We start from the raw sequence: 18,600 nt of genomic DNA, 5'->3' as shown, positions 1-18,600 counted from the left end.
GAAAAGAATTCCTTTTTTCATATTATTGATATTCACACTAGAGTGATCATTTAGAGTCTACATCCCCAATCATATCCTTATTGTACCATTTGATCAAGCATTTGTTTTTCTTCTGTGTTTCTACTCCCACAGTTCTTCCTCTGAATGTGGATAGTGTTCTTTCTCATAAGTCCCTCAGAATTGTTCAGGGACATTGCATTGACACTAATGGAGAAGTCCATTACATTCGGTTGTGCCACAGTGTATCAGTCTCTGTGTACAATGTTTTCCTGGTTCTGCTCCTTTTGCTCTACATCAATTCCTGGAGGTCCTTCCAGTTCACATGGAATTCCTCCAGTTCATTATGGAAAGAATTCTCAAGAGAATAATTCATTAGTAAACTCTTTGCTGTACCATACAATATATTCTGATCCCCAATCTAAAAGTTGTTTAAGTTGTTAATGAGAAGGGGAAAGCATGAGGGGGAATAAAGTCCCTATATCTATTAACCTGTCTGAGTGTTGGCTTTTCTCCCCTGTGATGATGACAAGGACACTACTGCAGAAGATAGCACATCTTTGGCACTTTAAGGTTTACAGAGTGATTTTCATGTTATCTCACTCCATCCTCGTGGTCACCCTGGAAACATCCCCATTTAGAGATGAAGAAACTGAGACAAGCTGAGGTTAAGCTACTTGCTCAGGATCACACAGCTAATGTCACACATTGAAACTTGGGTCTTCCTGATTCCAGACAGAACACTCTACCAACTGCATCACCTTGCTGCCTATTGAGTTGATCTTTATAGCGATTTTAACTTTTAGCCAAAATTTTTCAAACATCAAATTTCATAAACTATGGCCTACATTTGTTAATTGCCTCATAATAATCTCATGAGCCATTACTTGCTCCTTTAAAATAAGCTCCTTAAATAATTGGTTATTTGCTTCCTATAAAGTGTAACAATTATGGGCTGTCTGCACCTATTCTGAAACTGACAAGTGTTCTATTTGGTTGTAGACCAAGAACAAGACAAAGGTCTTGTTCTAAGTAAAATTCATGTTTCAACAGTTATTATATCAGATGCTGAAAAATAAAGATTTTATTTGAGAAAATTTACTAATCCATAACTGACTGGTATGTGGAAAGAGGGGGCAGTGTAACGTTTAGCCACACATCACTGAATATGTGGTGAGGAGGAAATGATTGGTGTCATCTTTGGAAATAGTCCATTCACTGTTCTTGCTCATGGCTTTGGAAACTAAGGTTGCAGGCATTTGAAAAAAGCAATATGTTTCTAATTATAATTTCCGTATTATTTTTGCAATTGGAAAAACGTAAATTCTAATAACTACTAGTATGATTTCTGGTTTGATTTTTTTTTAACCCTTACCTTCTGTCTTAGTATTGTTATAAGGAAATGAGCAGGAGCAGGAGATATCTCAATTATATAAGTATCAATTATATAAGACAGAAGTGGCCAGGACTAGGCAATTAGGGTTAAGTGACTTGCCCAGGATCATTGTTAGGAAGTTTCTGAAGCCAGATTTGAATCCAGGTCCTTCTGACTCCAGACCTGTGCTCCTTAGCTGACCCTCTTGGGTTGGTTTGAGCAGCTTTATGAGTTTAACCTGAGTAAAGATGTTAGAAAAGTTCATGGCGTGAAATTGGGCTTAGTGTCACTGAATGAAAAGGAACCTCCAAAGCTTATCAATATCTTTTTTCCTTCTTCATGAAAGAAGCTCAGGTAAAATATCACACCTAAGACACAGCACTTTCACTAGGAAGAGGTTCTCACTTTTTCCCCCCAAAAAAACTTAGTTTAATTTATAACAACTTAAATTCTCAAGAAAGTTTTCCTTTATTGCTCATCTGAATCCCTCCTAGTGAAATTCCATGTTATTTCCTAGTGTTCATTCCTTGACAATAAAATAATTTGATGGATTATTCACCTTTGCTTTTCACTCAATTACATTTGATAAATCATTTTTGTCTTTTGCATAGCAAGAGAGTCAAGTGGCCTGTTATTTTTTGTTGTGGATAATATTATAGGAAAGGAATAAGTATTTGTTAAGCACCTACTATGGGTCCAACATTGTGCTAAGCACTCTGCAAATATTATCTCATCACAAGCTTTTGACGTAAGTGCTATAATGCCCATTTTATAGTTGAAGAAACTGAGGCAGGCAGAGACTTGCCCAGTATCTTACTACTAGGAGGTATCTGAGGCTAGATTTGAACTTGGGACATTCTTTTTCCAGTGTATCCCCTACCTGCCTCAAGATGATGTTTTCTGGGGGAAACTAGGCAGATTAGTGGATTGAGAAATTTTGCTTGAGATGGGAGGTCTGGATTCAAATCTGTCTCCAGACACAAGCTATGGGACCCAGTGCAAAGTGACTTAACAATAGAGATTGGCTAGTCTTTTCCATTTTTCTGCTTTGGGACCAATACATGGTATTGAATCAAGGACAGAAGGTAAGGGTTTTTTTTTTTTACTTTTTAAATTATTTTTTATTTTAATTTCATTTTTATTGTCTCTAATATTTTCAATTCTACAAAAATCTGCTACCAGTTGGTATTTTCATAGTACTTTATAATGCCAATTTCATAAATATAAATTCTAGAGGACTTATTTAATATGTAATAACAATTTAATATTTAATAATCTATTCATAAAATCATACTAATGCAATATATTGAACCAGAGGAAAGAAAATTTGTAGGAATTCTTAACCATGTATTTGCATGTTTGTGTGTGTGTGTAAAACCTAACTCCCCCATCTATAAGATGAGGTAATGGGGAGAGGGGAGAGGAAATTAGAGAGGCGGAATGATTTTCCAACAATCCCATAGCTAGTCAGTGGGAGATTTAGGATGAGAATCCAGGGTTCTTGACTTCCTGCATAGTATTTCTAAATAAGACATTTCTTCAACTTGACTTGTAAGGATAATGTACCATCACACTACCAAGGATGAAAGCACATATGTGCCTCTATTACAGAAAGTTGATAGTTGTGAGTCAATCAGACTTTTGAACTAAGTAGGCAAAAGGAAATTCCCAAACATAGGAAAAAGAATTGGGATTATAAATCCAGAATTGGAGGAGACCTAGGAATGTACCTATTCCAGTTCTTTAGTTTATCATTACAGGAGGGTAAGTGATTTACCCTCAGGCACACAGGCAATGCATGCCAGAGGCAGGATCTGAACCTCAGTCCCTTGATTCTAGTGCCCTGGCTTGTTTGTTTTTTTACAATTTTCTTTTCCTAGATGAGATCTTTTTAAAAAGAAAATTTAATTTTTTTTCATGAACAGAAATCTCTTTTATCTCCCTCCTATCACACATGTTCCATTGGGAAAAAGAAATCCCTTTTCTAGTGACACAATTTTCCTCTCTGGCCATTTTTTTAAAAGGCATGCCTCATTCTATATCTTAAGTCTAGCACCTCTGTCAAGAAAATTCTCTGTTATTGGGTCTTCTGGAATCATAGATTTTTACACCGAGTTCAAAAAACTGTTTAATGACCAAAACTGCTGCTTCCTTAGACAAGAAGACATCCTTAGACTTCTGTTTATCTAACTCTTCATTTGTCTATTAACTCTGGATAGCAGGTGTTCAAAGTGGACATTTTACAAGCTTTTTTTGGAGTTTGGTCCTTTTTAATTCATTGTTCTTCAAAATTGGAATTTCATTGATGTAGGTTCTCCATTAATATGGATCTGCAGCTTACCCATAATCTGTAGTTAGTCTTATGAAACCTCTTAGGACTGGGACCAAGTGACTTTCTTGTGATTATACAGAGAGTGCATCAGAGGTAGGATTTGAATCCTGTTTAACCAACAGAATCTAATTCCTTGACAATAGGAACTTTTTCATTCCTTACATTCATATCATACCTTGTCAATTGTCTGGCACATAGCAGTCACTTAACAAATACTTGTTAGCCAATCAATTGATTCATTATGTTACATTACCTATTAATAATCGGGATTATTATTATTATTATTAATTATTATTATTTTTTATTTTTATTTTTATTAAAATTTATTATTTTATTATAATAATTAATTATTAATAGGTATTGAAGTGGCTCAGTGGATAAGGTGCCAGGTCTAAAGTCAAGAAAACCTGAGTTCAAATCTAGTTTCAGACACTTACTAACTATAAGACCCTGGGCAAGTCACTTAACCCTGTTTACCTCAGTTTCCTCATCTGTAAAATGAGCCCCAGAAAGGAATGGCAAACTACTCAAGCCTCTCTGCCAAGCAAACCTCAAATGTGGTCACAGAGGGTCAAACATGACTGGAATGACTAAACAACAAAATACTATAATGAATAATGATGATGATAGCAATATAGTAAAGTAATAATGAGGATGATAATCCTGACAACAAATTGAGCTAGTCCTTCCAGTGTTTGAAAGAAGTTATTATATTTTGTCTATTGGCAAATGGGTGGGCTATTAACTTTAAAGAAATATTTTGATAAATATATCACTGTAATTGATTTTCCTTTATAATTTCATTAAATGACTTTGCCAGCCTTCAAAGGTGGTCCAATACTCACACACAAGACAAGGTATGAATTCCTGCAAATTTTCTCTTCTTATGGTTCAACATCATCAGTTCTGGTCTTGTGTTGTTGTTTTTAAAAACCCTTCCTTTCTGTCTTAATAACAGCTCTAAGGCAGAAGGTCATGTCATGGGCTAGGCAAGTGGGGTTAAATAACTTACCCAGGGTTGTGTCTAAGGTCAGATTTGAACCCAGAACCTACTGATTCCAGAAATGGCACTCTATTGTGCCATCTATCTGCCCAACCATATGCTGTTATTAGAGCTTATGGTTCCATTAATCTATGGGTCAGAAGACCAAGTTCTGGTACTGATTCTTTCTCTTACTGGTCCGCAGACAATGACCTTGGGCACTTGACCACTGCAAGGCTCTGTTTTCTCATTTGTAAAATGGGGTAACAATAATAGTAATAGCAGCAGCAGCAACAACAACAAATGGCAGGTCATGTGGATTTGCTATTGGAAACAGGGGTTTATAGATCAGGGATAATAGAAGGCTTTCCTGAAGACCCTGTTGTGATGATCAGCATAGATTATACAAGGAAAAGGCAAAAGCTGGGTAACACTCACAGGCTATAAAAATTTAGCAGTTACCCAGTGCCTAGATCAGATTCTAGATCAGAAGCTTTCAGGCTCTTCATGAACTGAGGAGCAACAAAACCTTATACTAGCCTCAAAATATATTAGACAACTCAACAAATAAATTATGTTGGAACTGAATCATTGTCACAGAATGAACTGTTGACCATAGTCACAGAAACTAGCCATTTCAAACTCAGATAGAATTCCTGCTGACCACATATTGACTTAGAAAATGACAAATTAACAATATTTATGTGGTATGGTAATTTTACTTATTTGGTTAAACATGTCCCAATTGCATTTTAATCAGGAGTGTTGAGGGCCAGAGTTTGATCCCCTCTGGTCTAAACTATATAAAATTGATTCACTAAAACTTAAAATTTAAATGTCTTAGTAGATGACTTCATAATAAATATTCATAATCTCTAAACCACATAGAATGGAAACACTGAATCCCAATTGTCTTGCCCTTACAATTTTTCTGCCTTGGAACCAATACTTAGTATTGATTCTAACTAATGGAAAGTAAGGGTTTGAGAGAGACAGAGAGAGAGAGAGAGACAGAGACAGAGACAGAGACAGAGACAGAGAGACAGAGACAGAGACAGAGAGACAGAGAATGAGAGAGAGAGACAGACAGAGACAGAGAGAGACAGAGAGAGAGAGACAGACAGACAGAGAGACAGACAGACAGAGACAGACAGAGACAGAGAGACAGACAGAGAGAGAGAGACAGAGAGAGACAGAGACAGAGAGAGAGACAGAGACAGAGAGAGAGCGACCTACCAGGAAAAAAAATGGAATCACATGGAACAAGATGAGTGATACAGCATCACTTTTGTCTTGGCTACAACTGGAATCCTATCCAGGAAGTTTTCAAGAAACCTATAGATTATATAATAGTAGGGTTTTGTTTTGTTTTGTTTTGTTTAACTACAAAAATAAGCCTATCATAGCAGGAGAGCAAACTGTCTCAGGACCATTTCTATCTGAACCCCATTGATAAAGACATGTTAATAATAATGATGATGATGAGATGACATGTGACATTTCTGAATATGCCCATGTAAGGTTTACAAAGAGCTTCCTTACAAAAGCTTTGTCAGATATGTAATGCAAATTTTATAATAATATACTTACTGCCTAATCAGGCTGTTATGAGCATCAAATGAGATTTGGCATACTTTTTTCTAATCATAAAGTATTAATTAAATGTATGTTGCTATGGTCAGTATTGGTTTTATCATTTCAATTATTATTCATCCTGAAGGGGATGGATACATTTTTTACACTAGAAAGAGTAATCCATGGAGTAAATCATATTATGAATGAACCAAGAATAAACACCCAAAAAAAGAGGATGGTAAGAACCAAATAAGACACTTGGCTTAAGTTCATTTCAAGGCTTTCAGAGAATAGAATGCAAAAAATGGAGCATTTCTAAAAGAGGTTCTGTGCCCCTGAATTAGAAAGAGGAAAAGGCTAAAAGAGAATAATTCTTCCCATAGTAGTCCAGGATGCTTTCATTAGAGATGCTCATATGCCCAAGGATAGTTCAGAGATAAGTTGGGTTCCTCTTCCTTCCCTCTTTGCTCCTCATTCCTCGTCTCCCCCAACTTTTAAGTTAGTTGCTTATTTGTCACCCTTGTAAATTTAGACACCGTTCACAAGTCTTGAATGTGTTTTGGAATGCAGAGGTAAAAGTTGTATTTTGTAGCCAACAAATTTCACATGTTGTTAACTGACCTGAGAGCAGCTTGTTTCAACTCGATGCATCCCATGGGAAAAGTCATCAGTGAATGTAATTGCATCTGAACTTATCACGTCATGGAATGAAGGCCAACCTGGGGAGCAAAGTATAAGAACAAAAAGAGAGAGAATGAGCTAAATGGCTTTTGGTTAGAAATATAATTTTTAAGATATTCTAAACACAATATAGAAATCCTTAATATATGCTTCATGCTTAACTTGAAAGGGAAAAAAACAAGCAAAATACAGTTAATAAAACTGCATTATTAATATGTCCCATTTTTTTCTTCAGGCTCAAGTTATTACTGTTCTCAAAATTCTATTATTTAAATTCATTATTCCTAATCCCTTTTGACATTGCAACATATTTATGAACATAAATTCTCTAATTTCTCTAGTATCCAAAATTGAAAATTCCCCCTCAAAGCAAACTTCTGTGAGAAGTAAGTAATGCCCACCCAAGATGACTCAGGTTGGGATGGGCTTGATCTAGGTGAGTCTTGGTAAATGTATTCAAACAGGCATTGATAACACCCATGCAGGAACATGACAAACAGTACTGATCTGGGGCACAATGCTTTCTGTTGACTGCTTAAAGTAGTGCTGAAGAGTTAGTGCTTGTCCTCTGTTTTTGAAGAGGACCAATAATATTAGGGAAATTTGGATTTAAGTGAACAGAGTTGCACAAGGTCATAAGCCTCATTGTCTCTTCTAGAGTCATTGAAAACGAGTGGCAAGGCAAAAGTCAGGATGTTTGGCAATGACCCATCATGACCTTGGTACCTTCGATGTCTGACTCTGCTGAAAGTGCTCCATAGCATCTGCTTCAGCTATCTTCATTGCAGTTGGAACAAATTGTTCTAATCCTCCTTCTTCTGAAGGAAATCTTCATAGGCTTGGGGTAGACATCTCCCTAACTCATCAACAGTTTTGAGACCTATTGGTTACCTCAACATGATTTAGTCCATCTGCAGACATGATTTTACCAGGATGTGGCCACTGTGCATGCTATAGCTCCTTGGAGCCACAAGTAAGAATTGATGGAAAAGGTAGACACCAAAAGTGGATGAGCAATAGTTAGGATCTTCAAGTCAAATTAATAAACATTTGTTAAGTGTTTACTATATTGTAGGCACTATACCAAGGAATGAGAACAAAAATATGAGCAAAAAGAAAGTCTCTGCCCTCAAGAAGCTTACATTCTATAATTATACATATAATTATATTTATACATAAAAAGAAACTAAAAAGAGAGGAAAGGAAAGTACTCTAATGAGGACATGCCAGAAAAAATCAGTAGAGTCAGAAGTAGAAACCTCTTAGAGGAATGAAAGAATGAATATGGCTAGCCTTGAGGACTATCCTTAAAATGGAGATTCTGTAAAGAACAAAATAAGAAGGTGCTGCAGAGTGAGAGTGAACTTCTTCAATGAGAACACTACTATAAAAAATGTTCCATCAAAAGATGAGTTTTCAATCAGGGGCTTTCTTTTTAAGTGTTATTTTTAATCATTAGGGCTGAGCTTTCTTGGCATCTCCAGTCTGGGAAATTCTCATCCATCTTGGCTACTACTTATAGCTTCATTAAGGGAGTCCCTTGGCTTAGCAATCTTTTGATTCATATGTAGGATGTAGTGCTATTTTTCTTTTGGAATAAAGAATGGTACTACAGGACAGGTGAGAATATTTGGAACAATATTGTCTTGCTAAGCAAGGAAATGCTATTGTCAAGAACTAAGTTTGAGGGAAATTTTGACAGCTAAGGAGAGAAAAGATTAAACAGGGAAGACACCAAAAGCAGGGAGAATAATTAGGAGACTATTAAAATCAGGTGACAGGTAATAAGGGTCTGAATCAGTGTGAAGTTGTCTTTTGAGGGAAAAGAAGGCATCAGACAGGAGAGATTTCATCGAGGTAAATATGACAAGATGTAGCAACTGTTGAGTTCTGTTGGAAAAGAAGATGAAACACCAAGTATGACACTGAGAAGATTAACTAATGATGGGAGAAATGGTAATTGCTTCAACAGAAACCAGAAAGTCTGAAAGAAGGCCAGATTAGAAGTGGGAAGAATAAAATGAACTGGAGGTGCCTATAAGAGATCTAGGGGTTGTAACTCATTACCAGTGGCAATGGCAGTAAAATACTTCTTCAAGATTCAAGATTCACATCAGAAGGGTTGTTCAGTTGAAATGCTTCAGCAATCTGGGGCCTCATCCTCTGCTGTTTGACTTTTGTTTTCCATTGACCTGAATAATTCCAGGTGGTCTAAGGTGTAACTAGGAAGGTTGAGCCCCAAGACGATTAAAATTGAGTGAGGAGAAGGAAGAAGAGGAACATAAACAAGGGCATAGCACTGGAGTAGGATTAAAGCGCTATGAGAGAGGGATAGACAGACAGATAGATATCTGAATACATGGATAGACAGGTAGAGAGATAGATAGAGAGATAGATAGATAGATAGATAGATAGATAGATAGATAGATAGATAGATAGATGGATGGATAGACAGACAGACTTTTTCCCAAGAACTGCTTAGCAAACTGTAAAGGAATTTGGCAAAAATTAAGTTTAAACTGACATATTATACAATATACCACCATGAGTTCAAAATGAACCTAATACAATGCAACCTGAATCTAAAAAGAAAAGGAGGTTGGAAAAAAAGAAAAAAGATGAGAACAATATCAGATGTTTTTCATGACTATGACTAGGGAGAGAATTCTTAACCAAACAAGTATTAGAAAAAGATCACAAAAGATGAATCAGATAATATTGGCTATGTACAATTTTAAAGGTTTTACACAAACATAAAGATAAAAGTAAAAGAGCAATAGTAGAATGAGAAAAACTCTTGCATCAAATATCACCAGTAAAATTATGATATCTTAAATATACAGGGAAATTGGCACAAATATGTGACATTAACAGCCATTCCCACAATAGATAAATGACTAAAGGATATGAAGAGTTTTCAAAATGAGATGTTCTACTTGTCTCTAATTTTGTTCTGACACCACACCTGAACCAGTCTGAATTAGACTTGCCCCACAACAGGGATATGTAATGAGGCTAATAAGACAGGATGGGACTAGGTTATGAAGGGCTTTAAAAACTAAACAGAGAATTTATATTCTATTCTAGAGTTAATAGGGAGCCACTGGAATTTATTGAGTGAGGGGTTATGACTTGATAAGAAATGCACCTAAGGAAAATCAATATGGTAACTTCACCAAAAAAATGGATTAAGTAGGATGAGACTTGGAAAGGGAGGCCAATTTGGGGGTCTTATTATTAACGATCTATATAAGAAATGGTGAAGCTCTGAAATAAGGTGGTACTATGTGATTATAGAAAAAGAGTCAAATGCAAGAGACGTTAAGATGATGGAAATAGCAAATTTTTACAACTGATTGAATATGTGGGACAAAGGAAGTAAGGGAGAAGATAAGGAAATAAGAATAATGTCAACATTACAAATTTGGAGACTGGAAGAGTGGAGATACTTTTGACAAATTAGATAAATTTGGGAAAGAAATCAGTTTTAGTAGAAAGATACTTTATTCTGTTTGCACATGTTAAATTTGAGATGTCTCCAGACTGTCATAAAGGATAAGGTCAAGTGGGATGGGATGAAGTCCTCAAATAGTTTTAGTGTGTGCTACTTGAGCATTGATACTTGCAAAGTGCAATTTGTTTATCTTGGCATAGTCTAAACATTGGGAGGGACTCTGAGAAAAAGGAGCATTGTGGGGACTCACATTTCAAAATCAATACAAAATGGACAATATACCCTTTGAGCTGGAGAGGAATTTCATAAGTAAACACTCAAAGTGCCACCCAAGTCTGAATGGATGGAAAGATCTAAAAGAAAATCAGTGGACAGCCCTATTAAAAGCTCTATAGTCCTCAAGTTCTTATTTATCTTTCAAAAGAGATTCATATGGACTTCTGGACAAGATGGCAATCTGTGTCCAGCTCCCCTGACAGATACCCTTGCTGGGATTTAAAAGGCTGCCAGATGAAGCAATGAGCAAGGAAACCAAAGCTCCTTTGCTCAGTGCAGGAGTGCTCAAGAAGATGAAGCAGGGATGAACCTTCAGTTCAAGAAACAATAAATGGGGCTAGAAGCCAACAGAAACTTAGGCAAAATTTAGCAAAGGCCAAAATGAGTTTCTAACAGATTACTGCTCCAGGAGAATGATAGGACTCTGCCCCAAGGTGGCCGACACTTTCAATGGGAACTTCCACTTGGGCTCCAAAACCCTGTTAAGAGTCATAGGAGGAGACACAGGCAGGCTACCAGGAGGAGACTGCTCAAGGAAATGAGGAAGTACATTCCCAGACAACCTAGAGCAGGGAGCCCTACAAAAGACCAGAAATCAGAGTGATGGATGTTATCAAGTAAAGACCTCTTAGAGCTTTAGTAGACAGCTGCTGCATCTTGACTGTAGGAGAAGAAGATAGGAAAAAAGCCCAAGGCTAGCCCCCACTAGCATTGAGTCAACTAGTTATAGAGGGAGGAATAAGGACCTTAATGTAGAGGGCAGGATCTAATAATAGATTCCCACACACACAATTAGGCAGGATACAGGAATAACATTGACCAGTCCACCTCATTCAAGCAATGCAGCCTCAGCACAAAGTCCTAATCGAGGAATTAGAATTGGAGAGATGAGCAAACTGAAGAAAACTCCAAATACAAAGAAGAAACACTTTGGATGAAGAGAAATCCAAGAGATAAACACAGAAACCATAATACAGCAATAAATAGACAGACTCAGGGGGAAAATGTGTCTTGACCACAGGATTCCAAGAAAGGACGAATAAATAAAATGAGAGATTATTTTTAAATTAAGTTCAAGCTCTGAAGAGAAAACATGAAACGAGAATAAATAGCTATAAACAAAAGGTAAACAACATGAAGTGGCTAAAAAAATACAATAATAAAAACTGAGTGATTCAATAACAAAACAAGAAATGCTAGAGCAAAGCCCAAAGACTGAAAAAATGAAAAAATGATTTCCCTGTCAAAATAGTTAATGGAGCTCTGAATTGGTCCAACCATCTAGAAAGCCATTGGAACTATCCCTGAAAAACCAAACTGTTTATATCCTCTTGACCCTCACCCAAGAAGATCAAAAACAAAAAGAAGGTACAAGCATGTACAAAAATATATAGTAGCACTTTTTTGTTGAAGCAAAGGATAGTAATCAAAATGGGTGCCCATCAACTGGAGAATGGCTAAACAGATTATGGGGCATAGATGTATTAGAGGCAGCCGAGTAGTAAAGAGGAAAAAATGTTGAGCTTGGAATCAAGATATGAGTTCACCATCCTCAGAGACTTTACTAGCTGTGTGACCCTGGGTGAGTCACTAAACATGTCTGCCTCAGTTTCCTCAACTATGAAATGGAGATATTTTGCATTCTTGAAAGGAGCAAATGAAATAATATTGAAATAAATGAAATAATATTGAAATGAAATAAAGCACAGTTCCTGGAATATACAAGATGTTACATAAATTCATATCCCCTTCCCCTTTTCTGTATGAATGGCATGAAATACTACTAGACCATAAAAAAGAACAAAAGGGATAAATTCAGAGAAAGTCGGAAAAAGTGACTGGAACCAGGAAGACAATTTCTACAATGAAGGATTTAAGAAATGTGATCATTACAGGGACCAGCCATGACTTCAGAAAGTGGATGAATAGCGTCTTCCACCTCTTGGCAGAGAGTTTCAGGAGCAGAGGTACAGAATGAGGCACAGCCAAGGTGGGGATTGGTCTTGCTTGACTTTTTGTCTGCTTGACTTCGACTATTTGTCACTAGAGAATGTTTTTATTGGTAGGGAAGATGGATTGGTAGGATGGAGAAACATCAATGAAACCTTAAAACAATACACAGAAGAGAGCATAAGGAAATTCAGCAGGAGACAGAAAAGATGGCAGTTTTGTTACTATTGCGTTACATTTAACAGACACTTAAACCATACCTAATAGTCATTCATAGTTTCATGTACAATTAATTCTCTTTTTCTGGTCTCTCTATTGAAACGTTCATGTTTGTTGATGTTGGTTAAACTCATAATAAAATGAAAATGTAATTTTAAAGAGAAGCATATTTAACCGCTCAGTAAGATAAACAAAAGGATAGGAGGGGGAGGAGAGTACTGCTTCCTTCTAGCAGCCCTTCTGAAAAGGGGGGTATCATTACAAACCTCCATAGACAGCTCAGATTAATTTAGTTTCTTTCATTCATTCATTTATGAAATATTTATTAAGAACCTACTATGTGGAAGACAAAGGTGAGTTACTCCTGACAATCAAACGAAGGAAGACTTTCACTCTGCAATAAATGGCTGAAAATCCCCAGTGATGACAGCACTTTGAACAAGGAATTCCCTCCATCATGTGAAAGTATTTAAAGGAGGAACTCTTCACTGCTGTAAAAATCCTCAAAGGAAACCCTGCCCCCACTCCTAATAATAAGGAAATTGCTTCAAAGGCTGATATGTGGAGACTGGAGCAATCTGTGTCTTGTTGAGAAAATTATCTTGAGCAAAAGGGTTGGGGGGGATGTGTTTATGTCAGTTTTGACATTAAAGAAAGATCATCCATCCTCCTCTTTTTGCTTTTTGCTTTTGCTTTTGGTCTTCCCATCTCACAAAATATTATTTATTTTGGATGCATTCCACATTCTTCTTAAAAGGAAAGTCATGTGAAAACCTGCATAAATAGGGTTGGCCTGCCTCTCCCCCATACACCCTTTTGTCTCTATCTGATGGGGCTAGATTTGGCCCTATTATCTTACTTATTTCAAAGCATTGTTATTTTGAAGTAGTCTTCCATCATTCTCAAGCATCCTGATGTTACTTACAGAAATAGAAAGAAATGGATTCTTCTCCTTGGTGAATTTACATATTTAAACAATAAATATATATATATTATATATTAAAGACAAAGAGAGAAAAGGGAGAGAAAGAGAGAGAGAGAGAGAGAGAGAGAGAGAGAGAGAGAGAGAAGATGGTATTTAGAGAGAGAAAAGAAAGAGGAAGAGGAGAGGGGACAGAAAGAGTAAGAGACAGAGAGACAGAGACAGAGACAGAGAGAGAGAGAGAGAGAGAGAGAGAGAGAGAGAGAGAGAGAGAGAGAGGAAGGGAGAGAGAGAGAGGAAGGGAGAGAAGGAGGGAGAGAGGGAGGGAAAGAGGGAGAGAGACAGAGAGAGAGGGGGGGAAGGGAGAGAAGGAGAGAGCACATATATATGGCAGATATAGTATAAGTAAAGCAAATCTTATGGGCATTCAGACTCCCATCTGCCTTTCTGGGTTTATTGTACATTATTCTCTAGTTCAGGCAGACTAGCCTACTTGCTGCCCTCACAACCATCAATCCCTGTTCTCTCCTCTCTAGCTTTCTTCAAATCTCACCAAAGGACTGACTTCTGCCAAACACTTCCATGAATCTCCCTTTTGTTAGTGCCCCCCAAATTCCTTTGTTTGAGATTTCTATTGATTCATATGCATATACTGTTTCCCCAATAGACTTAAAACTCCATTCCAGAATTTGATTCATTTTATCTATGCCTCCTTGGCACCTCCTACAATGCCTGCCACATAGTAGGTGTTTACTAAATATTGGATGCATGAATAAAAATTCTTATTTTGATTCTATTTTATCCAGCTGTAATCCTACATTCAGTCACTGAGCATCATCTGTGTGGACCAGAACTCAAGTAGGCTTACATAGAATCCTCCCATCTCTCTTTGGCTCAAGCTCCTAACCCAGAGTTGCCCTGGGAACAGTAGAAGTTGGCTCACTTTGCTCTGTCTGCCAAGGGCTTTACCCTACCACCCTAATGCTCATGTCTTTAAAAGTAAAGAGACCTTTAGCTCCCATGCAAACACTGCCTAACAATACAGAAAATGAAAGAAAGACCAGCTTCATTTTATTTTATTTGGCTGACGCTAAGTACTTGTAGCTGAGACAGCAAATGGTCAGAACACTGTTTCTCCTTGTCCTGGTGGGTCTTTGTGTTCCCTTTAGACATATACAGCTCTCCAGACCTTATGGGATGAATGTCTCCCCACAAAAGAACAAAACTGGAAGTTTTAAGAGTTCAACCATCTCACCTCCTTGCACAGTGCCATCTGACCACAGTATCAATGAAAGGCAAGACTAAAAGGATCTGACCATTGCTACCTCTTGATTGGCTCCTGTTTGGCCAACTTTTAGAGAGATGAACATTTATAGTGCTTTAAGATTTACAGAGCCCTTGGCAGGAGGCAGCTAGATGGCTTGATGGATAGAGTGCCGGGTCAGGAAGATCTGAATTCAAATCCAGTTTCAGATACTTCCTAGGTGTATGCCTTTGGGCAATTCATTTAACCTCTGACTTTTGCCTGGCAAAAGGATCCATGAGAGAAAGAAGTGACAAATTATTCCAGGATCCTTGCCAAGAAAACCTCATGGATAGCTATGGTCTTTAGGGTCACAAAGAGTCGGACAAGACTGAACAACAAAGTTACAGATATTTTATTTCTCAATGCAACATCTCTGGCAGAGAGGTGCTATTATTATCTATATATAAAAATAGCACTTATTATACCTATTTTATAGATGAGGAAACTGAGGAAGACAGAAGTTAAGCTATTTGCCTAGTGTCACACAGTGAGTATCTAAAGAAGCCAGATTTGAACTCTGGTTCAACACTAACTCTGCTGCCAATGAAGCACCTCTTGGATTTTCTTTCTGTCATCTCAATTCAGGACTTCTTTTATGCAGAAATATAGGAAATAGCCATCTATGTGCTACAATTAATAAAGTTAAATAATTATATAATTAATAAAATATATACATATCTATTATTTGAAAATATAGATACTATATTAAAATACACAATAAAAATTTAATTTAATTATATAATTAATCAATAATTAATTACTGAAATGACTGAACAACAAAACCAAGAAGCACATTAATGAGTGCAAACAACAAATTTGGTACAGGATGCAGCTTGTCATATGAGAAGGACTACTACATTTGGAGAAAAGGACCCAAATACAAAGTCTGACTCTGGATCTCTCCAACCTTGTGACTTGGAACAAATCACTACTGCTCTGTGCCTCATTTTCCTCCTCTGTAAAATAAATGGGTTTGGACTAAATGACTTAAAAGGCCCCTTCTAATTCTAAGTCCATGACTGTGGGTACAATCGATGTCAAAGGGAGAAGTTGTCTCTAAGGACAAGTGAAGGCTTCCTGGAAGAGGTGATGCTCTATTTGGACCCTAAAGGACTAAATACAGCTGACTCCTAAATCTGTGTGTCCAGGTCAAAGTCCTGCACTAGAATCTATCTGGAATTTGTTTCTCCAGCTAACACCAGCAAACAGCCATGTGGATGTCACACTGGCTCTTCAAACACAACATTATCTAAAAACAAGCTCCCCCTTCTGTTTTTGTAATCTGTGATTGCTTGTTGGGTTTACTTCAACTCAGCAAGTCTTTATTCATTCCTTTCATTCATATATCCAAAAAACTGTTATGAGTGCTTTAGTCACAATAAGAAAGGGACAAGTGGTTCATTTATCAAGATGAGGGAGCCGGGTGGGCTAGCTGCCCTCAAGTCAGAAAGTCCTGAGTTCAGATCTGACCTCAGACTCTTGCTTAGTTGTGTAACTCTGGACATACTATTTAATTTTTATCTGTTTCAGTTTCCTCAACTATAAAATGGGGATAATAATATAGTTTAATAACATAATATATACTAATATTAGCATCTATCTCCTAGCATTGCTTTGAGGATAAAATGAGATAATATTTATAAAGTGTTTACTTAGCACAGTGCCTAGAACATATTAGACAATTAATCCTTATTTTCTTCCTTCCTTCCTCCTATTAAAACAAAAATATCTTAATTGAGAGCAGTGGATGCTCTTATATTTTCCCCATTAGTGCACTGCTATTGTTCACTCATTTTAGTCATATTGACAATTTGTGACCCCATGTAGGGTTTTCTTGGCAAAGATCCTACAGTGGTTTGCCATTTCCTTCTCTAGCTCATTTTCCATATGAGGAAACTGAGGCCAACAGGCTAAGTGACTTGCCCTGGATAACACAGCTAGTAGAAGCCAGATTTGAACAGAGGAAGAGGAGTCTTCTTGACTCCAGTCCAGGTACTCTATCCATTGTGCTGCCTAGCTGCCCTATTTAATGCATTAGAATAGATTAATTTATCAAATCAGCTACTTAACATCTTGAAAGAAATAGAGGACATGGTTCCAAGAAAAGGAGATTACAATACAGGTAAATTTCAGCAATGGAGCATGCACTTGACAGAGATGCATTCTGGGTATTAGTAAGCAGAAGGATAGAAATGTCCAACCGGAGCCAACTGGGAAACAAGAGGAGAGGACAGAAGATGACAAAAGAAAATAAGGTAAGGGCTCAAAGAGAGAGACTGGGGGTAGAGGGAAGAAAGGCAGAGACAGAGGCAGAGAGAGAATGAGTGATTCAAAGTATCTTAGTCATCCAGAATATTTTCTACCCCTTCCTTGATATAAAGCCTTGATGACTTTAGCATCATTTCACAGAGTTACAAATTGATAGGTAGATAAAAACAGAATGAACACACCTCAGGGTTCGGTAAATCTTGGAGCTGATGAGGAACTTAGAGGTCCCACCCAGTGTCGGAATTCTTTTTATAATATCTCCAAAAGATGAGTATCTAGTAACTAGCTAAATACTTCCAGCAATGGAGACCTTCCTTTGCAGGGCTACATTTTGCATTTTTTTTATAACTGCTTTAATGGTTTGAAAGTTTTCCTCTATTTTTGAACCACCATCTATTCTGTTGTCTGGAAGAATACAGACTAAGTCACTCTCTATTTACATGACAACTCTGCAAATAAAATCCTTTATCAAGTACCAACCCCCAGTCTGTTAGGAACCCCCTCTTTTTTTCAGGCTAAGACACAGGATCTTGACATCCCATCTCCTCCTCCCTTATTCTGGTCATATTTTTTTTCTGTATAACCTTCAATTTATTAACGTCCTCCTTAAATGTTGTGTCTAGGACCAAACAAAATACTATGAATGTTATTTCACCAGTCCAGAGCGTGATGAGATTATCTCCCATGATCTAGACACTATGCCTCTATAAATAGAGCATAAGCTAACATTATTTTGTGCACATACATACATGCTGGTATTGAGAGTATGGACAACCAAAATATCTAGGCTATTTTATATATACATATACACTGCTGTCAGGTGGGTCTCCTTTATTTTAGGATTAAAATGCCTTGGGGCTGGGTTGTGTTGGCTTTCTTTAATTTTTCAGATGTGCTGTTGTCAAACCAGATCTCCTTATCTCATACTTGATCTATTGTTGTTGGGTTGGTTTTGTGGTTTGTTTGGTTTTTTTTTTTTACTTCCAACCTATTGTAGCAATTCTTGTTCAAAAAATTCAATATCCAGGTAAAGATTCCTACAATACCTTCAAAAGCTTGGAATAGGTTTTATTAAATGCCAATCAATCATCAAATATTTATTGGAGATCTAACATGTGTAGGCTACCTGTACTTTATATTTTATGGAATGTAAGAAAGAGTGCCTGCCCTTAATTCAACAACTATCTGTTACGTAGAAACAAGAAGATATCCATAAAAGTACTGATGTCTGATCATGACCTGGAGATCAGTCAGCATTCTAGA

At 37.0% G+C, this 18,600-nt stretch overlaps 1 protein-coding gene across 4 annotated transcripts in view; it reads right to left on the bottom strand.

Moving 5' to 3' along the window:
- MSRB3 (methionine sulfoxide reductase B3) overlaps nt 1–18,600 on the bottom strand; it is a 216,117-nt gene that overhangs the window by 15,819 nt on the left and 181,698 nt on the right. For all 4 annotated transcript variants that reach the window (XR_008912080.1, XM_056798404.1, XM_056798401.1 and 1 more), the window contains one exon: nt 6,883–6,980. Coding sequence is in view for 3 of the 4 variants with exons in the window: in XM_056798404.1 (XP_056654382.1) it covers nt 6,883–6,980 (98 nt within the window). In the remaining variant the exon portion in view is untranslated. The remainder of the gene's footprint in view (nt 1–6,882; nt 6,981–18,600) is intronic.

This window comes from Monodelphis domestica, chromosome 5 (genome assembly GCF_027887165.1).
Source record: "Monodelphis domestica isolate mMonDom1 chromosome 5, mMonDom1.pri, whole genome shotgun sequence".
Taxonomy (NCBI): domain Eukaryota; kingdom Metazoa; phylum Chordata; class Mammalia; order Didelphimorphia; family Didelphidae; genus Monodelphis; species Monodelphis domestica.
This window is presented reverse-complemented; position numbering and strand designations above follow the sequence as displayed.